The following is a 24,133-nucleotide window of genomic DNA, read 5'->3' as shown; positions in this document are numbered from 1 at the left end:
TCCTCAAAGGAAGTTATTAAGGAAGAAGAGGTTGAGCTTAGTCTTTAAATACTTTCCTTAAAACTGTCTTCAAAATAAAACCATCTATTCTTATTTCTAATTTAACTTCTTCAAAATACTACCTAAAGTTAGATTATATTTACAGGCCATTTTAGAAACTATAAAGCTATTTCAGCTTCCAAAATTCCCATGAGTTATATTACATATTTTAAACCCACTTTCTTTTGTGTTCAATTCTGTTGCACATTCGCTGACTTAAACTTGAAGTGCAGCTTTAAGCAAACGCCAAACTCTCCACAAAATCGAAGGCCACTTCAATGGAAACTCTGGGCAAAAGTGAAAGCGAAGCAATTGACAAAATGTTCCAACGAAAACGACACTTTAGCATGCCCAGAATCCACCAAAAAAGTGGGGTTGGGGTAAGCGGGCTAATGCCGTAGATAAAGCCGAAAGCCAAATCAGGTCTAAAAAAAAGAGGAATAAAATCCCGAGCAGGAAAAGTTGCACACGCCAAAAGCCAATGCAGTTTATTGGCCAATGAAGAGAATGAATGAAGTGGGGAGTTTCAAAGGGGAACCCACATGGACGTAGAGGGGGTAAGTTGCTAACCAGAGATAGCGCACATCGGGGCTGCCATTATCTATTCCTATCCCCACTGCATCTAAGCGGGGAAAACAGACCGAAAACAAAATCATCATCGTCTTCAGTGATGGTGTATATAAAAAATGAGGTGAAAACATATTACTAAATGGATTTAAATTAAACAATATCTATAAAAATATTTACTTTGTATGGCAATACAAATAGCAGAGGGTTTTATAAATATTAGGATTTCAGTCAATATAAGTAAGATACAAAACCTCGAAAAAGTACGTTGTTATTCTTACATCATCATTATCATTAATAAGGGAATTTGAAATATTTTGGTATACGGATTCAAATTTATCAAAGACTATAAAATATTTACAAAACGAATTTACTTCATATAGGAATACAAATAACAGAGGTTTTTATTAAAATTATTATAAAACTTAGGTAAAATACAATTCCTTGAAAAGGTACGTAGCTATTCTCACATCACTGACATCATCATTACCATTAATTCAACTCAACTCCCTTCGGATGCTTTCATTTTACTTTCTTGCACACACACGGTGAAAAATGCGGAAAATGGGGGGAAATCATGTTGAAGGATGTAAAGATGCAACTTAGGGGAAACTAGCTCTACCCCATTTTCCTTTTCCGCTCAAAAAAAAATAAAGGAAAAAACTCCCGTAGTCCGTATTCCGTATTCTGTGTTCTCTACAACTCCCTTTAACAATTTTTCTCCTTTCACTTTGCCTGTCCGCTTTTTTTGTCCCGGGATTTTATTCCACTCGCACTTGTTGACAATGCAGCACGCAATGCGGGGGAAAAGTGGGTGATCAGGGGCGGGCTTTCGAAGGGGATCTCCCCCCCCCCCCAAAAGGGGAGCAAGGGGGTTCACAGGCAAGTCAATGCACCCAGTCAAACAATCAACGAAAGCGAGTGACAACAGCGCAGGAAAACCACCCAAAGCCAGCTTTTTGATGCCTGGAAACGCAGCACATGTACGAAAAGGGGGCTGATGCTGCGCCCCTGGCGGAACAGGGGGGTTCATCCCTTTAATTGGTCAACTTAAAAGAGGAATATCAATTTAATATCGGGCAAACGCTCGAATGGAACGTTCAGTTTCAAAGGAAATACTCTGAAAGGATTTAAAAGGGTCATCGTTTTGGAAGGAAAAAAACACTATTCATTTAAATGGTATTAAAATCTCCAATAAAAAAGACTTGTAGTCAGGGGAAAATTAAAACGAAATTGATTGAGCAATTGGGATGAGTTTAAAAGTTTAAGCTTTGTAACCATCTTTGAATTCCTAAAGTAACAATTAAATCAAAATTAGCTTTTTGAATATTTCTTTAGAATTCTTTCCCAATTTTTAACCGAATAAATTTTGACATTCTCAATGGCAAGATCAAAAGGTGAATTTCTTAGAAATCAAATAGGAGGCTCTACGTGGAATCCCGGGAAACTTTAAGACGAGATGTCTGCGTGGAATCTCTTGCCCCTTGAATTCAGCACAGCTGCGAGCCGCCAAGTTGCACAAACGGATGGCGAAACAATTTCGAAATATGTTTTCTAATTACTTGTTCGCACTCGGGCATCAACATGCCATAAACGGAGGGGGAATCCGCTGCAGAATCCGGAGGACTCTGGGGGGCAGTGGCTGGAGGAGGAGTCTGAGTGAATTGGCGACACATAAATTGCAAATATGATAGAAGAACATGCAACACTTTTTGCAGGGGCCAGCCTGCTGGGGTTGATGCTGCAGTTGCTGCAAATGCTGCAGTTGTTGCCTCTGCCTCGGCATATAATTATTGCAATGCGTTTCTGTTCGGTTCGGTTCTGTGCTGTTCTGTTTGCTGTTGTTGCCCGGCCCCTTGTGGCAGAAAACACGCGCCACGCAGCCACTCGAAGGACGCCCAAGGGGAGGTGTACACTCGCGAAAAAATGTCAATGAAATCGAAGAATTTAAAACGTATTTTCTACATTTTTCTAAAATTTTTAGTATCTACTACTATTACTACTACTAAATTTCACTACTACTTTTTCACTGCTACTATTTCAGTACTACTATTTTTACTACTACTACTTTACCACTACTATTTTAATACATGCTGTTTAAACATAGATTATTAGTATTAATGTTTTTACTATTTTTTAACAATAATTGCTTGGATAAACAGTGCAAAAATTTAAAAATCTTTTTATAATGGTTTTTTATTATAAATAATCGTGTTTTATAAATATACACAAACATTATTATTATATAGAAAAGGTTCTCACTTTACTAGTTAAATTAGTTCTGGATATAAAAAATGTTTTGAATTTAATACTGTTATCAATAAATTCATTTCCAACATTTTTTTAATGAGACAATACCATTAAATTTCCCTGCAACAAAAACATTCTGCAAGAAGAAATCATTTTTTCGAGTGCCTTCTGGGGGCCTTCGTTTCCCCCATTAAAGTACTGCCGCAGCTGCAGCAACTCCTTTTTTCGGTTAACGCGTATGCGTGTGCTTCTAATTAAGTGCTCCATCGGGGTCACCATCCAATCAATCAGCGAAAGTCACTTGAGCAACGGCAATATTGGCAAAGGAAGTCGAGACTTCCTTAACGCATCTGCGGAAGACGCAGCTTGATGGCTTTTGTTCGCTTTTCCTCGCTCGCATCACTGCCACTCGCTTCACTTTCCTCGGGAAAGCATGGAAAATGCGCTCGAGGGTCGAAGGAAAATTATGAAAAAACAAGGCTAAAGTAAACAGGGGTGGGCAAGCCGAAGACTAGACGTACAGATACCCATTGTAAAGACGGTGTAATAAGAAACATTCAAAGTAGTTATAACATAATATATCCTTCCCCTTAGAATCTATTAATGGATGAGTGTAAATAATGCAAGATTGATTTATGAATAGATGATGAAGGAATTTAAAAATTGTTATATTTAAAGAGAAGAATCGCATACTTTATCTTTATTGTAAAAGGGTGCCATATACCCTTTTTAACCTTCGGTTACGGGGTACATGTTAAAATTGTGAAACAGTTGAGAAAACAGGAAAAGACAAAACAAAAGCAAGCAAACTAACGAGAGAGCATACAGCGTATAAAAAATAACAGCCACGCATATATGAATCCTTGTAAGTGGGTTGAAGCGTCGGCAAACACAAAGTTTACCCGGGTAGCCAGGAGCTTTAAGGCTCCCTCATAGGATATATACTTATATTATATATGTAGGAGAATATCAGAGGGGTTTTTCCTTGTTTCTGGCGAGGTGGGTGGTGACTTCAGGGGAGCTCAAGAGGTTCCAGGGGAATCCTTGCCCTGCGTTTCGAGTGGTTTACTCCCTGGCAAACTCCCACTTTTGCATTATATCTACTGACCCAACCCTGCTAAAACCCCCTCCCCCAAGCCCCCCTTTTATTGTTGTTGTATCTGACTGTTGACAATGGCATGCGTTAGGGTTTTTTGATGTTTTCCCCCGTGAAGTTGGAAGCCCTTAATCCCCCTAATACCCACCTTTACCCTTGCGAGACTTCAAGTGCACGCAGAGCTTTAAAACCCAGGGAAGAGCTCTGAAAAAAAGAATTAAAAAATATGCAAGAGAAAGAGACAGGGATATGCTGAAGGGAAAGAGAGGGGGATGTGCTGGAGAGAAAGAGAAAGAGAGAGCCTCGGATGCCCCTCGCTGGGCCCAATTCAATTTGTTGAGTAGCTAAATTTAGACGCTAATTTGGGGACCTGCTGTGCCAACGAGATCGTGTCCAGTTCTCAGACTTGTCTCAGGTTACACAGAGAGAAGGAGACGAAAGACAGAGAGAAAGAGAGAGAGAGAGAGAGAGACGGGGAGATCCCGGGAGAAAGAGAGAGACGGGAGAAGAAGAACGAGAACAAGAACCAGAACCGGGATGGACCTCTACTCAAATTACCAATTGAATCTCTGTCTGCTACCACGAACAATCCTTGGCCTGGGATATCCACTCATAACTTGGTGGCATTATCATCGTCAACTTTATTATGTTCCCCTGCACATTATGGGACCTCCTCCTCCAACTCCCTGGCATTCCCTGCACTTCTGTCCTTTATCTTGATCATAATCTTGCCCAACAACTGACATTATCATTTGTCAGGAGGGGAATACGATGGGAAGGAAAGCTGCCTGGTTTCGTAGTTAAATAGCTGAAATTATTGGCAATGCCAAAGGTTTCGCATTCCTCGAACCCAATCACTGCGAAATAATTTAAATTATATTTTTTAATCAGCTTAAGATATTTGCATTTTCAAAACACCCCTTGTGAAAAGTAACCCCTTGAAATACTTTGTATTTCGAAGTACTCACTCCATGATTGATTTGATTTCATAAGCAAAGTCCCTCGACTCGAGCTTTGATTTAACCTCCGCATCGGGGCTCTTAGCCCATTTATTTGTGGCATACTCACCTGTGACAGCTGCGGATCCATCATCAGGCTCTCGACTCCACCTGACTCATTTGTGGCCAGGCTCATTTCTCGTTTAGCCTGGTTTTTCAATTACCGCTCGGCTAGGCCTTTGAAGAGAGTCCACAAAAAAGCGTCTGCAACCCTTTGGCCATCGAAAGTAGAGACTTTGCTGAATTAGCGGCAATTAATCACGGCGACATGTGGATTGCGGCAGGGAATGGCTCTCTGAACTCGCATCTTGAAGCGCGAATGCCAAATACCACATTTACCGAGCCGGTTCAGCGGTCAAAGTTCCAGGAACTTATTTATTTTCTTTTTTATTGACACCCGACGGCCAGGAACAGCTGCTGCAATTTGTAATTCCATTTAACTGCTCATTAATATGTCACTTTTTAATTAGGCTCAAGCGTTAACATTTGTAATGATGAAAAATGCAAGGGAAGAAAATAAGATCCACCCAAAAAAATCAGTATTTTGGGCGAATCAAAAAAAATAATAGCCCAAAAATTGAATGCCATACCTTGTTGAACTCGTAATAAAATTTCCAATCCATTCGCATTCACACCTAAAAAATTTTAAATTTGACCAATTTTCGCAAAAAATGATGATGTTGCCCCTTACAAAAAAAGTGAAAATTTCGAAAATTTTAAAGTCTTTAAAATCGGCCAGAAAATTACTGCGAAATATTATCCAGCTTGCTAGCTTTCCAAAACAGTATGCCTCTTAGATTTCATACCATTTTTGGCCAAGTTACATCAAAAAAGGACAATGAAAAATATCGCATTTTCGCCAAAAAAATAAGATCCTTTTTTTCAACCCAAAAAAAATCAGTATTTCGGCCGAAACAAGAAAAGTAATGGTCCAAAAATGGAATGTCATACCTTGTTGAACTCGTAACAAAATTTCCAATAAATTCGCATTCACACCTAAAAAATTTTATTTTTGACCCATTTTCACAAAAATAGATGATACTACCCCTTGTAAAGAATGTGAAAATTTGAAATTTTTTTTAGTTTTTAGAATCAGCCAGAAAATAACTGCAATTAATTATCGAGCTTGCTAGCTGTGCGCCTTTTAGATTTTGGACCATTTTTGACAAAGTTACGGCAAAAATGGTCCATGAAGAATATCGGTTTTCCGCAAAAAAATAAAATCCTTTTTTCCTCTCAAAAAAAATCAGTATTTTGGGCGCAACCAAAAAAGTAATAGCCCAAAACTGGAATGTCATACCTTGTTGAACTCGTAATAAAATTTCCAATCCATTCGCATTCACACCTAAAAAATTTTATTTTTTACCAATTTTCACAAAAAAAGGTGATGCTACCCCTTGTAAAAAAAGTGAAAATTTGAAAAAATTTAAAGTTTTTAGAATCAGTCAGTAACTAACTTCGATCAATTATCTAGCTTGTTAGCGTCCATAACAGTGCGCCTTTTAGATTTTGGACCATTTTTGACCAAGTTACAGCAAAAATGCTCTATGAAAAATATTACATTTTCGCCTAAAAACTAAAATCCTTATTTTCCACCTAAAAAAAATTAATATTTTGGGCGAAACAATAAAAGCAATGGTCCCATTTTGTTGACCAATTTTCGCAAAAAATCCTCATGCACTTACTGGAAAAATAGAAAAGTGATCCTCAAGAATTCGCGTCTCAATTGAATGACGTAGCCAGAGAAGGGTTGTTACTTTGTTATTATTGGCTTTGCTCTATGTTCACCCTTCTTGTTCTTCTAAATTTTCCTAATTGATTTTCTGCTTTTAATTTCCTTGCAGATCGAAGCTTTTGGGGCAGCAGCCACACCATGTGCCATGGAGAGCCTGGGCCTGGGCAGCAGACGCAACAATGGCAGCAACTCGACGGCCGCCCCCACGACGGGCCAGGGGGGCGTGGTCGGGGGCGGGGGCGTGGTCGGCAAGGTTTTGGTCCACACGAAACTAAAGCAACAACAGCAACAGCACTCGAATCAGAATTACTACACGCAGCAGCAGACGCAACTGCAGCGACTGAAGCAACAGCAGCAAAAGTTGCAACAGCAACAGCAGCAACAGCAACACCAATTGGAGGCGGTGCACGGGGGCGTGGCTAAGCACTGCCTGCAGTTCCCACCACCGCCGGATTATCCACCACCCACCGGTGGTGGTTCCCCGGGCAATACTCCCGGAAGACGACAGCTGTTGCCCCGATATCCCGATCCAGATCCGGATGCCATAGAGATCTGCAATGAGTCTGCGACCTTGGAGACATCGCCACATCATCTCAAGCAGCTGGCGGCGCGGCACAGTAAGACCCTGGGCAGGAACCTGGGTCACCAGCAGCAGCAGCACCACCACCACACTGGTAAAAAATAGTATTACAAATATGTATTTTATAAAGTAAAATAAAAGTAATTCTTTCTAATTTAGATATATAAAATATTAAATTATTTAAATATTTTAAAATGGGAAAGATACAATAAGATAATAACCCCTGTTATTTATTTTTCAGTTCACCTGCATCATGACTACTCGTATGCCTACTACGAGCCCGGTGCCGCCATGAGGCACTCCAATGTGCCGGGAGCCGTTTCCTCAGCCGGAAGCGGCGGAGCTGGAGGCTCGTCAGTGGCGGCCACCGCCTCATCCTCCTCCTCCTCGTCCGCCGACCCACCGCCCAACTCCATAAGGGCCCTGCTCTCCAAGGGCAAGAAGAACAAACAGCTGGTGAGTCCGGCCACCCTGCAGTCCTACCAGACGCGCTACCACAAGATGACCACCAAGGCGGGTCTGGGTCAGAGCGAGAACTTCTACGAGGAGATCAATGCGGCTGCCCTGCAGACCAGCAGTGGCCATCAACTGCGCGGCACGGTGGGTTCCCATTCGGCTGGCTCGCTGAACCAAACGCTGGTGGAGGAGGAGCTGCGTCGAGTGCAGAATCGGCATCACAAGATACTGGGGGAGCTCAACTTGAGTGTGGAGGCCATGCTGATGCCAGAGAGTCCGCCCAAGTCCATGGAGCAGCCGCCAGGGGCGGCAGGATCTGGAGGATCTGGAGGATCAGCATCGGGATCGATATCGGGATCCGAGATCATTCCACCGCAGCCGAGTGTGAGTGTGACGGCAGCCAGTGGACAACCGCCCACGATTCTGGCCCGTCTGACCTCCGCCTCGGCGGACAATATCTGTGATAGCGGCGGCGGCGGCGGCGGGGGCGACGGGGTGAAGAGGACCAAAGGTGCTCCAGGCGTGGAGCAGCTGCTGACCTCCACTTGCGGCGATCTGGACAGCGGCTTCAGCGGCAGCAGTGGGGCCAGCTACATTGGCAGCCTGCGGCTGAGCAAAACGCAGCACATCAAGTGCGCCCGGCAAACGCCCACAGTGGGCACCCAGAGCTGTCGTTCGTTCCAGCGAGCGGCCACTGTATACGACGAGGCTGGGATGACTGGTGTGGGTGGCGGTGGTGGCCAAAGTGGCAGTGGCAGCAGCTTCCTCACCCGCGCCTCCTGTGGCCGCAGGATCCTCAGTTGCGCCAGGATACGGGCGGCCGAGGATCCGGGACCCAATCACCGGATGCCAAGTGGCCATGGAGTTCAAACGGTGCAGAACACCGCCACGGAATCGAAGGCGAGGAGCTTCTGGAGTCGCAAGGGCTGGCGAAAGCTACCAGGTTTCTCCACCTCAACGTCCAGCATCAACGACACAGGTTTATCAGGTGAGTGACTCTGTTTCAAAACCAGAATAAAAATCGTACGATATTATTCGCTATAAGGACGCGATAAAAGCTGAGAAAATGGTTCCTTAAGTTTATTAAATTTCCCTTTAGTTAGGAAAGATAGCTTGCTTTAACCTTTGATCTAAAATGTGTTATACAAACATTAACATCATTGCTGTGCTAAAATGTTTGTATAACACATTTTAATTCAACGGGTATAACAGTTTGTTTTCCCCCTTTTTTGAAATTTCTTTTAGATACTTTTGAGATAAAGAGAAAGAAAACTGTACTATTTTCCATTCCTTTTAAACATAATGTTTTTGAAGTAATAGGGAACATTAGCAGTGGCTCCATCTGTTGGGAATACGTGGAATACCAATTACTCCGAAAACTCTATAGGTGGCCAGCTCAAAAGTTCAGCCAACTTCCAGTAGGTGGTGCGTTTCAGCTTTTACATCCTGCCCACAGGGGGAGCTATCCTATAAACCGAACTAATTTCCCTGTGTTCTAAATATGTACTAAATACCTTAAAACGTTTCTCATTATTTATTTAAAAGCTTTAAATATTTGAAATGGTAGAGATTATTAAAAACTGTTTTGTTTTTTTTTTAACTGATGCTCCTTAGTAATAATTAAACTATGAACATAGCTTTTATTAAAGTCCATTAAAATGAACTGCACATATTTCTTCCACAACCCATACAAACGACAATAGGTGGCGGCATAATAGACTTGTGAACGTCGCTAGGTGGCGCCTCACAGCTTTCCAAGCCTGCCCACAGATGGAGCCCATCTGAAGACCGAACACATTTTCCATTGCTTTTTCCAATTTTTTCCATTTTTAACCATTTAGCTTATCGCTCCCCTGGACTGAAAGCAACGCCCCCCTTTTTCCGCAGCTTTTCTATATATTTTTATCAGCGGCTTTGCATGCAGAGCGGGCATCACATCACCATATCATCGAACGACGAGCGAACCCCATTCCCGTTCCCATTTCCATTCAATTCGGCCCCAGCGATACGATCCATGAGTCCGCTTTTTAGCTCCGCTCCAGAGTCTACAGACTCTACAGAGGGGCTACGTAGAGCCCACAGTTTGCAGTCTCGTTTTGTTTGAATTCGATTTTGTTTTTTTTTTTCCACCGCTTTTTCGGCTTTTTGCCCACTTCGGTTGCGCTGCGCTTCGGGCTCCACGTTCCATTCACGTTCGCCACGGCGGTGGATTCATGGATGCGGTTTCAGTAGAATCGATCTTGTCGTGGATGCCGCATGCTTTTTTTTTCGTGTGTGCCAAAAACGCGGGCTTTGTGTTCTCTTTCGCCCCGAAATACAATACGATCACCTCATTTTGGGCCTGATGTTTTTGGGGGAGCACAAAAAAAGGAGCCTCAGACTCGAGTAATGTGATTGAAAAGTAAGACATATCGCCGGGGAAAATTGTGATGTTATTGTGAAATTTAGGCCAGGAATCAAGTGCGTTTTTCGTTTCAATAATGGCCTTTCAACTGATTAAATCCGCTTTGGATAACCCGCCGCAGCAGCAGCAACATTTGCTCAGACGACACAGCAATTTGGGCTTGCCCCATCAACATGCCGCAGGAGTTGTGCTACTAAAATGTGGGTAAACTCAAAAACATTTAAGACAAAGGACACCTGATTAATTATGCAAATGGTTGGGCCAAAAAGGTGCTTGAAAAAAAGTATAAAATCAGATTCTTTTGAGTATTGTATAGTTGAGAATTTAATTGGTGCTTCTCTCCAGTATCACTTTTCTTATTCAAAAATTATATAAAAACTAATACTAATATTAGTAACACCAAAAAATAGGTTAACAATTTCAAAAACATTTCGCTAAGTGCACTAAAAATATTTTGAAAAAAATTCCCAAAATGCACAAGTGAATTATTTGGTAAGATATGACTGTTCTCTCGACCAAATCGAATCTGAAACACTTTTACAATTTTATACCAGCTGTTGGCCAGATGAATCATGCCAGAATATACCCCCTATATTCCACAAAATGTTTTAGCTATTTCTGTGCGTAATTTTTTTGTTGGCCAGCATGACTCACTAATAGAGTGATTTGTAGTTGCTCTTGACAAGAACAATACAAATAAAAAGCGACTGCCAAAAATAAACGCATCAAGTTCTATTTTTATATGAGATTAAACCGCAGTGAAAAAGGGCAATGCTGATAGAAAAATCTGAACCGAAAATAAATAACCGATTCATTTGATTTAATTAAGTAATGTGACAAGATCAAAGTTCGGCAAGTGGCATTTTGTTTTGAAATGTAAATAAATAGGTTAACAGCGGGTGAAAATATTTGATTGCTCAACAATGGAAAGCATTATCAAGAGCTCATTTACGAGGAAACAAATTGTGAGATTATTTTACAACTCACTGAAGCCTTTACAATTTAATTGAACAAATATGATTTTGAACCAAACACATAGCATTTGGGCACACAATTTCCCAGAGACAATATCAACAGTTCCTGCCAAAAATAACAAAATAGAAGCCACATGTGCAGCAGCCATAAAATAAGCAATAATATTTAAAGCCAACTTCAGCAGAAGTTAAACAACTTCAAGAGCATTGTTGACTTAAGTGGCCACAAATGCAACAGCAATAAATCATAAAAACTATGCAAAGCAAGTTAAATTTATTTTAAATGTTTTCCAAACACTTATCTGTTTATAAGAACCTTTGTGAATTAATTCAAATAACTCTAAAACAGCTGTATATCCGTACTTTGGGGCAGTGCAGGTCAATGCCCAGTCGCATATGCCCCACGAATATATATATTTAATAATAATTATATACGTACCGCCGGAGCAACAGACTAACTTGAAATTAACGGCGGGTTGAAGGGTGTTCACTTGGCAATTAATAAACATATTTCAAAGTATTTGCACAGATGCATGGCAATGGCAATAAATAGTGCGCCCTCCTTCAAACTTACTCCTAGATTCCATTCAATTATTCATCATAAAAATATGAAGACGAATAAAAACGGAGAGAATTATTATTGCACTTTTGTAGTCGCTTATTTCCCCGTCATTGTGCGCGATTGTTGTTGACTTTTGTTTGCTTTTTGTTTGCCGATGTTGCTGGTGTTGCTGGTGTTGCTGCTGTGCTCGATGTTGCCGCTGTGCTGGTGTTGCTGGTGTATCTGCAACTATTATTGCTGGCATCTGCGGCATTAGCCGCGCGTGTTTGAGTGCCGCTTTAACTAAGCACTCGTTAATCAATGTCGCCGGAGAGTCTCTTTTTTCCACTTCCACTTTAACATCCACAGCCATTTCTTCGGTTATCGTTGTCGATATTTTACAGTGGATATCGCTGGTCTGCGGCGGAATTATGTGGTATTGGGGGTGTCAAGTTGGTCGGCATTTTGTGGGGTTAAGTACTTTGGGGCTAGCGAAATTGGGCAATAAGTGATCTGTGTCAGCGGGGCTTACTTCTAATGACGCAGCCTGATATCTGAATACTTAATATTAATTAATATTATCGGAATATGTCTGTTTAACATGGTTGATCTCTCTCCATTCATACAAATAAATATAAACCTTCATTAAGGTTAAAGCTATCAAAAATGCATAAAGAAATACTAACTAAGATGAGTTCTTAAACGGTTAATTAAGTCTAAGTAATATTTATTAAACGATTATTTGTTTCTAGTTTCAGAAATATACAAATCCGAGTTAAAAACATTAAGATGGCATGATTTAAAATGTTTTTGGTTTTCTTTAAAATGTTTTGAAGTACTTGAACTACTAATTTGATAACAAATATATATATATAAAATTTAAAATTTTAGAAGTCTGTATGACCGGTTCTAAAAATTTAAAAAATAAACACATTTATCCTAGTCTTACAGCCATTTTCACAGTACTTGTCCCAAAACTCGAGGATGAGCCATCGGCGGTTTGAGCCACTTAGCTGTCCTCCCACCCACTCCACCACCCCCTCTACACCCCCTCCCCCCCCCCACCAAATCGCGTTGAGAGTTTGTCATGTACGACACGAAATTCGTGTAGCCTTTGGTGGATTTTTAGTGAAAGTGTTTAGACTTTGCCTGCATCTAAGCACACAAAAAAGGCAGCATTCGAAAAAAAGGAAAAAAATGGCCAAGTAACAAACAGAAAACCCCAAAAAAAGTGTGCTCATTATTTCGTTTTGAAAACAGTATTTACTTGGCATACTTTTTGCCCAACGGCATCGAACACACCTCGGATGGCAGTTGCAGGGTGTACCACGCGGCGTATGCGCAACGTTAATTAAAATTCAAACCCCCCCCCCCCCCCCCCCCAACTATGGTCGCTTTTTTTGTAAGCGGTTGTTAGCCAAAATTTGCATAATAACAACCGCAACAAGAAAACAATGTAACCGACAATCGGCAATCTCAACTTATCTGAAATTATAACAAACAACGCAGACAATGCTCATACGTACTGTTGTACTTACTTTGGGGGAAGCAAAAAACAACTGCCATCGAAAACGGAAAACAAACAAAAAATATCAGGCGAAAAAAACCCGAAAAAGTGCCATCGGTTAATTTACATGATGAGATATGAGAAAAGTGATTGAAAACGCCACTTAAGATTGATTGCATATTTCGCGGGTTACGTGGGTGGTTTCAGAAGAAGTAGTTTCAAAATAAGATATGTTTTTAATATACTTTTTTGGGTGCATTTGTGGGTTCTGCTTGAAAAGTAGTTTGTCTTGCGGTTTTCTGTAAATATTTATACAACATTTTACAATCTGTAGACGAAATAAACTTAACGATGTCTTTGTAATTCTATATTATATTATATTATATCATATTATACTATGTTATATTATATTATATTGTATTATTATTTTACACATCTGAGGTTGTGATTTTCTTAGCCATTCGCGTTTAGATTAAAAGTCGCGAATCAATTATCTGCAGCCATAAATTTCGCCAGCGATTCTTTGGGGCTGCAAGGAAAGTGGCCGCCGCTGTTTGTGGCTGTTTTAAATACATTACTTTTGTAGGCCATGGCCAAGATGATTAATGGCCGAATATATATTGGACATTATTTAGCTGCCGCTGTTGCTTCTGCCCGCGTGCTGTCAATATGTCGGCACTCTGGGCCCCGTTAAGACCCCCGTCCCCTCGCCCCCGGCTAGTTAGCCACCATCGTTTTGCATCTGGTAACCCTCTTTTCTGGCTCCGTGTTGACTTGGCTTAGTTCGGCACACGCGGCCAATTATCGCTGTCAATGCCAATTGAAAGCCATAAATTTTTAGCCCGGCTCTTTTTTTCCACTCTTCTTGGACAATTGTCGCTGGGGCGCGGGGCGGGGGGCGTGGCCGGGCGCCACGAGATCCACATTTGCCAATTGGATTTCGGTGTTGACACCATTAAGCCAGGCTGCAACTTGTGGCTGCCACGAGATTTACGAATGCTGCGCGACACAGTGGAGCTTGGAAAGGCTTGTACTATTTATTTTTGGTTTTTAAGTATCTCAGAAGTACAATTTTGTTTAGATTTGTTGGTTTTTTATTAGTTTTATACCAATGTTAAGTTGTAATCAATTATTTAGCAGTTTGCAGCACCATACAAATTGATTCTTTTAACTTTTTAAAGTTTCGTCTAATGAATACAATTCATTTTATACATGGGTTATAAGTTACCTTTTGTATTGGGCTATTTAGTTTGAACTTTATACATATATTTATTTAGTGTTTGATATTCCAAATAGTTTGTAGCTCTTTGAAGCATCACTTTTGGTGTCGTGTGACTTTTTCGGTGGCATTGTGCAAGCCAATTAAAGCCGCCAAATAGTTGGCCAATTGTCTTGGCCCCTTCTCCCTACCATCATCACCTCATTTAGTTGTTCCACTTTACGTGATGCAAAGGCAAAAAAAGCCAACAAAATGAAAAAATTAAATTAAGTTGTGGCAAAGTCTTCTGTCGTCGCCGGTTGCATGCTGCTGCTGATCAGTTGCCTGAGATTAGGGCGGCAAGTATGCGTCAGATACTCCCTCCAAGTACACCCCCCCCCCTTTAACCCACCAGTGGCCCACTTAACCCACACCCCCCACCAAGTTCCACCAATTGGCCGACGGCCAGTCAGTTTAGCCGCATTGCGCATACGCACCGTTGACCCAGCCGCATTACTTTCGCTCAGAATCGAAATTGGAATTAGAATCCGAGCGGCAAACTGGGCCAAGCAAGTGCAGATCGATGATCCCCGCTCCTCCTCCTGGCCGCTTCCCCATTTTGTTTACTCGACTTTATTTTGTTTGCCCCACTCTGGGGCTTAATTAAGTTTTTGTGTTCGACTGTCAGCAACTGGATTGACTTGAAATAGTTGCAAATAAACTATAAGCAAAAATGTGCAAAAAAATAATGTGGCTGTGCGCGACGAATGTGTCTAACCAAAAAGCGTATGGCCAGCATTTTGTGGCACAAAACGTTTTTGGCACGCATCTGTTGTTGCTGTTGGTGTTGCTGTTGCTGCTTTTTCTCGATCTCCTAACGTGGCCAAAAGCTGAGTGCTGATGACAGTGGGCCGCGGCTGCCGTTGTTGGTCAACAACATGATTTATGTCCGAGCCGTGAGCCTGGGCGTGGCCTGGAGAGCATTTGAGCCGGAAGCAGACGAGCGCCGGACAGCTGGACAACTGGACAATTGGACAACTGGACAGATGGATAGCTGGTCAGCAGCGGCCAACGATGACAGACAGCCTCCAGACGAGATCCCGCAGCAATATCACACGGCCAAAAAATGAGAATCATCACATTACTATCAAGAGCAGGGTATAGAACATTAATGGGAAAAAAATATTATAACCAAAAGTATAACATTCATATCATTGATATTCAAAACATAGTATTCCCCATCCAAAAAAAATTAGTTAGATAGATAAGATGATGCATTGTTGCCTACCAAGTTCTGTGAAAATGTTCCAAGTGCATTGAAAATCAGCAGCAGATGTAGGATAATAAGAAGAAAGCCAAAGACAGGCGACTATTTCCTGCTTATTAGAACCGAGCTGCTAGGTTCTGGTTCTTACTTTGGTTTACTTTGTTGCAGCGCAGCGAATGCTGCTCCCTGAAGAGCTGAAGGTAGAGATAATAACTTTAGTCAGGGTCTCCTGGTAAATTGTCAGCAGCAAGAATAAAAAACAAAGAGCCCTTCAGTCCTAAACCATTTAAGACACTCTTTAGAGTTATAACCATTAATCTACAAGTATTATCCAAGGCAAACTTGGAAAAAGTATTAGATACTGCGAGATAATAACAAAAATAAAAATTAAACTGCAAAATGGTTTAATATTTTACAAGATCAAAGGCAGGCAATTATAATAAATACATCCAACCTGATTAATCGATGAACGCCCCGATCTAATCTCGATTCCACTTTGCTATCCTTGTCGAGAACATTATTTAGTAGTGACTCTAGTGAATTTACCACCGGATGGAATATGAGTACACCTATGCACACACATCCCATTTATCGAGAGTGTGTGGTACATAAATGTATGTCCGTACATACGTATTGCATAATTGATTGCGGCTCGTTGTGGGGGGACGAGAATGGAATGTCCATGTAATTGCATGCAGGTGTCATAAAGCTCTTTGCAATTTGTGCTGCTGGCCCGCCCAGGCCACATCACTGAGCCAAAAAACTACATACAGTGGGGCCTCCATAAGCTGGGCCAACTGTCCAATAACTACGTCAATTTATGAACATTTTTTCTTTTGTCTCAAGAAAATACATAGTTTACTAGGATGTTTCTTTGGAATTTCACAATTTTGGCAAAGAAAACCATTAACTTTGTAGATAGGCCAACTTATAACTAGAGGTTACTTACATTTTAACCGTTGGACAGTATTTTTTGTGCTTTAAGGGATGTAATATAATGATTTTTATTTAAAATATTTCCAATCTAAAGTATTTGCTAAAGGAAAAAATCTGCCTGCAGTCGAGTAATGTTTGCAATATAACTAGAGGTTATTTTATTTTACCAACTGGCCAGTAAATGTTGTATTTTATTTCGAATTTATTACCAAATCTGACTTTTAAAATGCCTTTTAAAGAAGTAAAGCTGTAGTCGAGTAGGTATATGTATCAAAGTCGGTTATTTTTTTGTGGTGGCAAGTTGCAAGTTGCACTTTCGGTTTCGGTGTCGGTTTCGGTATCGCTGCCCACGCACTTGGGTCCTCCCGCCCCACTTCCTCCTTTTCGAGACCCTCACTCTTCCGCCCGCATTCTCAGACGACAACTAAGGCAACCACAACAACCTGGGTGCTTATTTAACACAGTTTAGTTGTTCAGTTGCTCAGTTGTTGGGTTGTTCGGCTGGTCAGTGCGACTTTGTTGTTGCACGAGTGGCTATTATTGTCGCCCAGGCAAATTCGCTTTTAATGAGAAACCAAAAAGCGCAGCCGCCGACGCTCGCAATTTGCCTGCGCTTGCAGTTCGCAGTTGTGGTTGCCATTAAAACATAAATTTCCATGAATTAACAACAGAAACAGCAGCTCCCGACAGCAGTTTTGCAGTCGGTTCCACTTTGGTTCCCTTACTATACCAATCACATACCCTTCAAAGAATTGGGCGTCATTTTAACCGGGGGTTTGACAGGCAGTAGAAAAAACGTACCCAAAAATCCATTTTACATCCTTAAAAAAAGTAGATAGGATGCTTACTTTAGATGTTGTGAAGACGACCATTTTAATCTTAAGTTGGCTTGAGCTACATGCATAGTTAGTTTAAGCTCCGGTTAAATATTTCTGTAGCCCAAAAAAAGGATAAACAAGGGCAACAAATATTTTAAGTAGAAAGATTTTTGGGCTGAACTACTTCTATGACAAAAGGTACTCAAGACATCGTCCAGTTTTGGGTCATTTCAACCGGCATTTTAACCGTCACTTTAACCGTAGTTTTGGCAGGCAGTAGAAAAAGTTATCCAAAGATCCATTTTACATCTTTAAGGAAAAGATAGGTAGTTTACTTTCAGTGTTGTCAAGTCGAACATTTTAATCTCAGATTGTTTTAAGTGACTTGCATAATTAGTTTAACCTCCGGTTAAAAATTTCAATGGCTTACAAAATCTGTTAAGTACAAAGATGATAGTGCTGGAATATTTATTTGAGAAAGGGTACTCAGTACATTGTCCAGTTTCGGGTCTAACCTTCCCTACTTATTTTTCCCATTTTTTGTTTTGTTTGTGCGTCATGGCAAAAAAAAACGAACAGAAGCCATGGGCAAGTAAAACCAAATGCAGAAAGCTCAAACAACAAAGGAATACAAACAAACAAGTACGAACACAAAGTGGAAAGGATCTCCAAAAAAAGAAAAGAAATTTGAGGAATAGCTGAAGCACAATGAAGTTAACGATTCACTAGAGCAGAGAGATATCATGGAAATAGTAAAACCAGAAAATAGAAAATGTTCTCAGAACAAAGGGAAAAGCGATGAAAATGCAATTAAGGCTGTATTAAAATACGAAATTGTTTTCCATGTTTATGGATATTTCTAGTTTCAAAAAGCTTAGATAATTTAAGAAGCATAGTTGTAAAAAGGGTATATTGAAAACATCCTATAAGACACCCTTTATTCTTTTGTTCTCCATAGAATATGAATGAACATTTGTATATTTACACAGGAAATCTTGTTGCCCACGTTTCGAGAGTTTAATGTCCTTTGACCTGCAAATATTATGAACCATTTGCCCTGCAGTTATTGTTTACAAAACACTGTTCTCAAAACTCATTAAATTCTTTTTTGTTTAATTCAGTTGGCTGTATTTGTTTTCCTCCGCTTCGCTTAATCGATATTCAAGCCAATCGACGATGTATTCCAGCTGCCCGAGATATATTACCAGATCTATGCCTTTGAGCCTGAACGTGGTATTCCATCCGAACCCCTTTTTAGTCACTCAAGTTTTGCTTCCCTCTTCAGAGTTTTGCTTTTTTTGCTGGTTCTTGTTTTTGAAACGCGTCAAAAGCACGCCTGTAACACGATCTTTTCTGAATCGAGAGGAGGTGGATCGGTGTCAGGGATTTCGTTTTTTTCTTTCTTTTCGGGGTTCGCTGTTCTTGAAAGCTGTGCCCACTTGTGCCAGTGATTCAGATCCAGATCCAGATCCAGATCCAGATTTAAGTCCAGACCCAGACAGCTGCTACTGTGCAGACTTTGTGGGGTTTGAAAGAGTGGTTTTGACATGACTGATGGTAGACTTTTGAAATAATAACTATGGGAACTGATTTTTCTATACCTTTCTTGTATCTTAACTTATCAGAAATTATCCCTTCAATAGAATAAAATCCAATGATAATGATTTCTCAGAGTGTTCTCGTCACTTTACCTGTGATTTCCATCCAGGACACTTATCATCCTAGATAACTTGCAGCCCCAAAAATAACGACAGAGTAAGAAATTTAACCTTGATCTCGCTTCCGCCCATGTACCTTTTGCATTATGAATCCTTTTATCTGTCAAGTCGCTCAGAAATTTCACTCCAACAAACAGTTCCTTAGCTGATTTTCGGTTGTATTTTTGGAGCATGTTGAGTGTCAAGTGTTTGTCAAATACTCAGGCATACGAAATCGCGGCTAAAATCAGAGAGGGCCAAAACGGGAAAATTAATTTCCGAACAGCGACTTAACATCCAGCTCACATGTTGTTGGGGGCTTAAAAGCCGAAAAGCTGGCCACTGAATAAAGCACAGAACCCACAGAAAAATCCAAAAATATACCCATATATGATGTATACGAGAGTGTATGGAATCGAAAGGCGTAATCAGATGGCATGAAATGCGATTTGCAAAAGGAGAATTTCGCCCTTTGTCCTGTCTGAATTGTTTTGTTTGCTCCGCTCCGTTCGGTGTCCAAAAATAGAACGTAATTAAGAGCAGGAAATTTCACTTTTGCGTTTCCATTGAAAGTGCCCATAGAATTTCCCGACTGCTCAAGCAGCTCAAAGTGCAACCAACACGAATGATATATGCACCAGCTCACAGCTCACATCTCACATATATGTGAAAATATGAATTTTCCAGTGCCCGTCTGTCCGTGTGTTAGAGAAAGTGCAACTGTGTGGGTGTGTGTCTGAATGGCAGAGGGAAAACAATAATCCGAGCACAAAGTTCAAGGTGTGGGGTTTCCGACCACTGGATGCCCTTAAACTTAGAAATCTAGTTTAATCACTCGAAAAATGGTTTACTTTAAGATCTGATTTATGGATAATACAAAAATCTCTCGGACTACATTTATCTACACCTAGAGGACCCCGAATTTATTAAATGATAACAATTTTTTACAGGGTCATTAAGTGGAATTCCCTGTAATTTGATTATTATTTTCTATTGGATAGATAACATTATTTTTCACAGCGTTTGAAATTTAAGTTTGACAATAATGGACCGGAATAATAATTTTTTATTTTTAAAGGGTATTTGTCGAGTGCTAAGCAAGGATTAAAAACCTTTTCTTGAGTTTTTTGGGTCTTATGATTTGTATTCCTTATAGAGATCTTAAAAAGTCATGTTCACAAAAACCTAGAGAACTTTTTCTATTTTTAAGGGGTATTTGTAGGGTGTTAAGCAAGGATTTGAAACGTATTTTTTGAGTAATTTGGGGCTTATGATTTTTGTTCCTTATAGAGATCTTAAAAAGTCTTGTTCACGAAAACCAAGAGAACTCTTAAGCAGGAAAGAGTATGAAACTAAAACCTATGGGCCTACTTGTTCCGAGAATGCACGCGTTTCTAGGACCTGATGGACCTCCCCCCACTCAATTTTCAAAAACCCCCCTCCCCCGGGGATTTAACCCTCCTCACTCACGAAATCGCTTCACAATAATTGAGAGCACGCGCACCGGATTACACGAAATAATTTTATTGCAGGACCCGCACGAGGGTTGCATTTGCATCGGCAATTTTGAGGAGAGGGATGGAAAAGTCAAAAAGGGTAAATCTACCAACTATATAGCTTGCGGTTTGGCTTCCCGGTATATACGTATCTTTCCAACTGAACAGATCTCCGCACACCGCACCCCCGAAATATGTGCAAAATATTGATATCACTACTGTAAACATCGATATCCCACCGATGGCCCATAAATAATAATACATTTAACGATTTCCGACCCGGGACTTGTGTTTACCAGGAAATTGTTATTGTTATTGTTTGGGCACCCATAAAGTACGAATAGGCAAAAATCTAGCAGATACTGGGATCTCTTTACGTGGGAATTAGCCTCTCGATTTATAAGCATCTCGTGAATCACCATCTGGCAAAAAATGAAATCTTACGCCATGAAGACTTTAAATTGTTGGAAAGATACCAAGGCATATGTCCAGAGTTATTACAAATATATTTTTAATTTCAGTTGTGGAATTATATATTTTATTTCAAATTATGGTGATTATTAGTTTTGGTTTTCCTTTTATTATCACACCTTATGAATCTTGGCTTTATATATTTTTCCCCACTATCTAAAGCTCCTCTTAGTTTTCTCACAGTACGAGTACGAGCATTTTCCTGACACTATCTATCTATCGAACCCACTGAGCTGATCACACTCAAGTTTCAAGCGTTTTCCTGCTTAAGGTTTTTATGGATGCGGCGAGTTGATTTCAATTTCAATCGAAAGATGAAATTAGTTGTCTCCTTTTACCTGTGTTGGCAGCCACACACGTTGATTTCAGGTTGGCCACCCAGGTGTTAAGCCCCTCCGACCTTTCCATCGCCCGCACCTTAACCCTCGATGGCTGAATGTGTAACCTTAGCCAGGCCAACAATCTTAACCTATGCCAAGTTCCGTTAAAAAAACAACGGACGCACAACATAAATAATTGAAATGGAAAAACTGAAACAGAGTTGTCATTGTTCAATGCGAAGCAGATTTTCCAAATCGATGAATGTATTACGGGCAGCTGTCAACATTTAAGTGTGATTTCCTCCACCCAAATTGTCGTATATCAAAATCGGCTTACTTTGGATTTCGCCAATTAACGTGTGTGGAAAAAAACTAAGCTATATCTGCCATATAAGTAAGGGATAGTTCCTGCCATTTGTCTTTAGAAATTTAAAAAAATTCTGAAATACAAAAAATGCAATACACTTTGTTAGGATATAATATATCGATTTAGTGTATGCAAATTCACCAGATGGTCTGCATACTTCTTGTGATCACTGTGGCCGATCAATGGTCTTCACACTGTCCGTTGACCGTCAGGACCAATTAGTTAACATGAACAATTTCACGGCTCGTTAGGAGATGATAAAAACCAAGATGAAAGGGGGAGAGTGCCGGAGAAAGGGGCAGATGAGGGTGAAGAGGGATCTGGAGAGACGGGTCTAAGTTGGTCAATGGATCGCTCGATGAGCTCGGCTTGCGTGCCTTAGAGACATTTCCAATTCGGTCTGGCCCCTTCGCTTTGATGTCTAATTAATCGAACATTTTCAGTGAAATTTTCGCTATTAGAATATTTTGTGTTTATCGATACGAAGAAGACTTTCAAGATTTTCCAGACCCAGACCCCAGGAATTTGTTTGGATTATAATGGGCACCTATAAATATATATATGTATATTTTTCCACATGATCTGCTCGCATCTCTGTCTGGCCTTATAAATTTTGTGCATTGCTGTTTTTGGATTTTCCTCGACCTTCTCTTTTACCTTTTATTTCTGCCTTGGGCAAAGAAAATGTTTTTGTTTTGGCCAGTTTTTTTTTTTTTTTTGTTTCTGTTGTTGGTGTTGCTGTTGCCAATTTGGCGATTTGAATGCCAGATACTCTCGGACATGAACGATGCAAACTCATAATTTTTTTTTGTTTTACTAGTTTTTCTCATTTTGCCGAGAGTAAGATTTATCTAAGTTTTCGATACCGCGGGCCATGAAAAGCAAGCGAAGTCGGCTTGATAAGTTGTCGTCGCTGTGGCAATTGGCTTGGTTGCTGTTGTTGTTTGGCTTGTTGATAGGTAATTTACATAATTACCGCAAGGCGTGTCGGCCGACAATTGTATGTGGCACCTACCGCCCCTGAGCCACCACCTCCCCCTTCCGGAGAACAGAAATCAGAAATCATCCAGACCGCAGCCACATCGCAGAGCTGATAAGCCGGAGCCACCAGCCAACCTGCTGTGACACCGCCGAGCAAACAAAGCGGCGAAAAAGGGGGTCGGGAAGGGGGATCGACGGCCCGAGTACCCTGTTTTAATATTTAAAAAATCTTTCTTCATTTAGTTAGTTTAATTAAACTCAATCTGTGTCCCAACAGTTCATCCTCGATCCTTAGAATTCAGTTCAATTTTGCTTTGTTTCACCAGTTGGTCACACTTTTTTCATGTTTTGTACAAGTGTGACCTTGCAGTCTGCAGAAAGAAACAAGAAATTCACATTTTCACTCATTTAATAGAATTGATTTCTAAAAATGTATAACTTAACAACATAAAAGCCAAACTAGATTTGATCAAAACCGATATACCCCAGTCCTATCCACACAATGGGCACCCGACCGCGGCATAACTATGCGGAACTGAACAGGCATTGCAAAAGGGCGCGCAGGGGTCTGTCAGGGGGCGCATTGAACTTTAGCTGAAAACGAGCAGCAGGCAAAATCAAAGCGAGCCAAAGACGAGAAAAGAAGAAATCTGCGGACCGTCTGCGGGTCGGTCACTGCCATCCCCATATACTTGCAACCTCCATCCTCAGATCGGCAATCTCCATCCACCGTCTTCACTGCCAAATGCCAAATGCTGTTTCCAACTCGGTCCCACTTGGTGCGTGCATTATTATGCATGTGGATATAGATATAGAGACATTCATACACGCAGAAAAAATATATATGTTATTTTATTTTGCTAAATTATATGATGTCATTGGAATTTACATTGCGTTCATTGATATATTGGTCACACCTTATGAGTGCCGAAGGCTCAGTGTGACCTTGCAACCTGCAGAAATTAAAATAAAAATTGGTCCTATTTAATTATAATTAATTAATGTTATGCATAACCATGTAATTTGTTCTGTGCATGTGAAAATATGTGGCGAGAAGGGTATGGAATCGAGCTGTTGTTAATGTCGCCTGTTTTGCCATAATTATTATTTTTATTTTCGATGCGACTCTGGATTGTTAATCCCTCGCCAGGAGCTGTCAGCACTTTTGAAAGTGCTGCATTCCAGTGTTTTCCTTAATATTTTCTCGGCATGTACTTTAAACTCGCTAGCTTAGTGTTTTGATTTATGGAAACAAATCATTTCTGCATGAATAGTAACTTATAAATAAATACTATTTTAGAGCAATTCTACTCTTTGAAGGTAGTTTTATGATTTAAGAATGCTTGAATTTTTTAGTTTTGTTTATCTTGGCGCCACATAGTACTTTATAGGCCCACGCGATATATTTCGGGGCTATAAAATTGTTCTCACTATA

At 40.5% G+C, this 24,133-nt stretch overlaps 1 protein-coding gene across 2 annotated transcripts in view; it reads left to right on the top strand.

The window, feature by feature from the left end:
- Positions 1-24,133, top strand: part of LOC108016849 (rho guanine nucleotide exchange factor 10) — a 105,444-nt gene that overhangs the window by 15,239 nt on the left and 66,072 nt on the right. The window contains exons 2-3 of one of the 2 annotated variants that reach the window (XM_036820192.3): positions 6,795-7,359; positions 7,507-8,709. In XM_036820192.3, coding sequence (XP_036676087.2) covers positions 6,831-7,359; positions 7,507-8,709 — 1,732 coding nt within the window. In that variant the 5' untranslated portion in view covers positions 6,795-6,830. Of the gene's footprint in view, positions 1-6,794; positions 7,360-7,506; positions 8,710-10,186; positions 10,326-24,133 lie in introns of those variants that run through there. The other variant, XM_017083709.4, reaches the window with a different exon arrangement.

Source organism: Drosophila suzukii, chromosome X, assembly GCF_043229965.1.
Source record: "Drosophila suzukii chromosome X, CBGP_Dsuzu_IsoJpt1.0, whole genome shotgun sequence".
NCBI lineage: Eukaryota > Metazoa > Arthropoda > Insecta > Diptera > Drosophilidae > Drosophila > Drosophila suzukii.
Note: the sequence above shows the minus strand (reverse complement) of the source record. Positions and strands in the feature narration are given on the sequence as shown.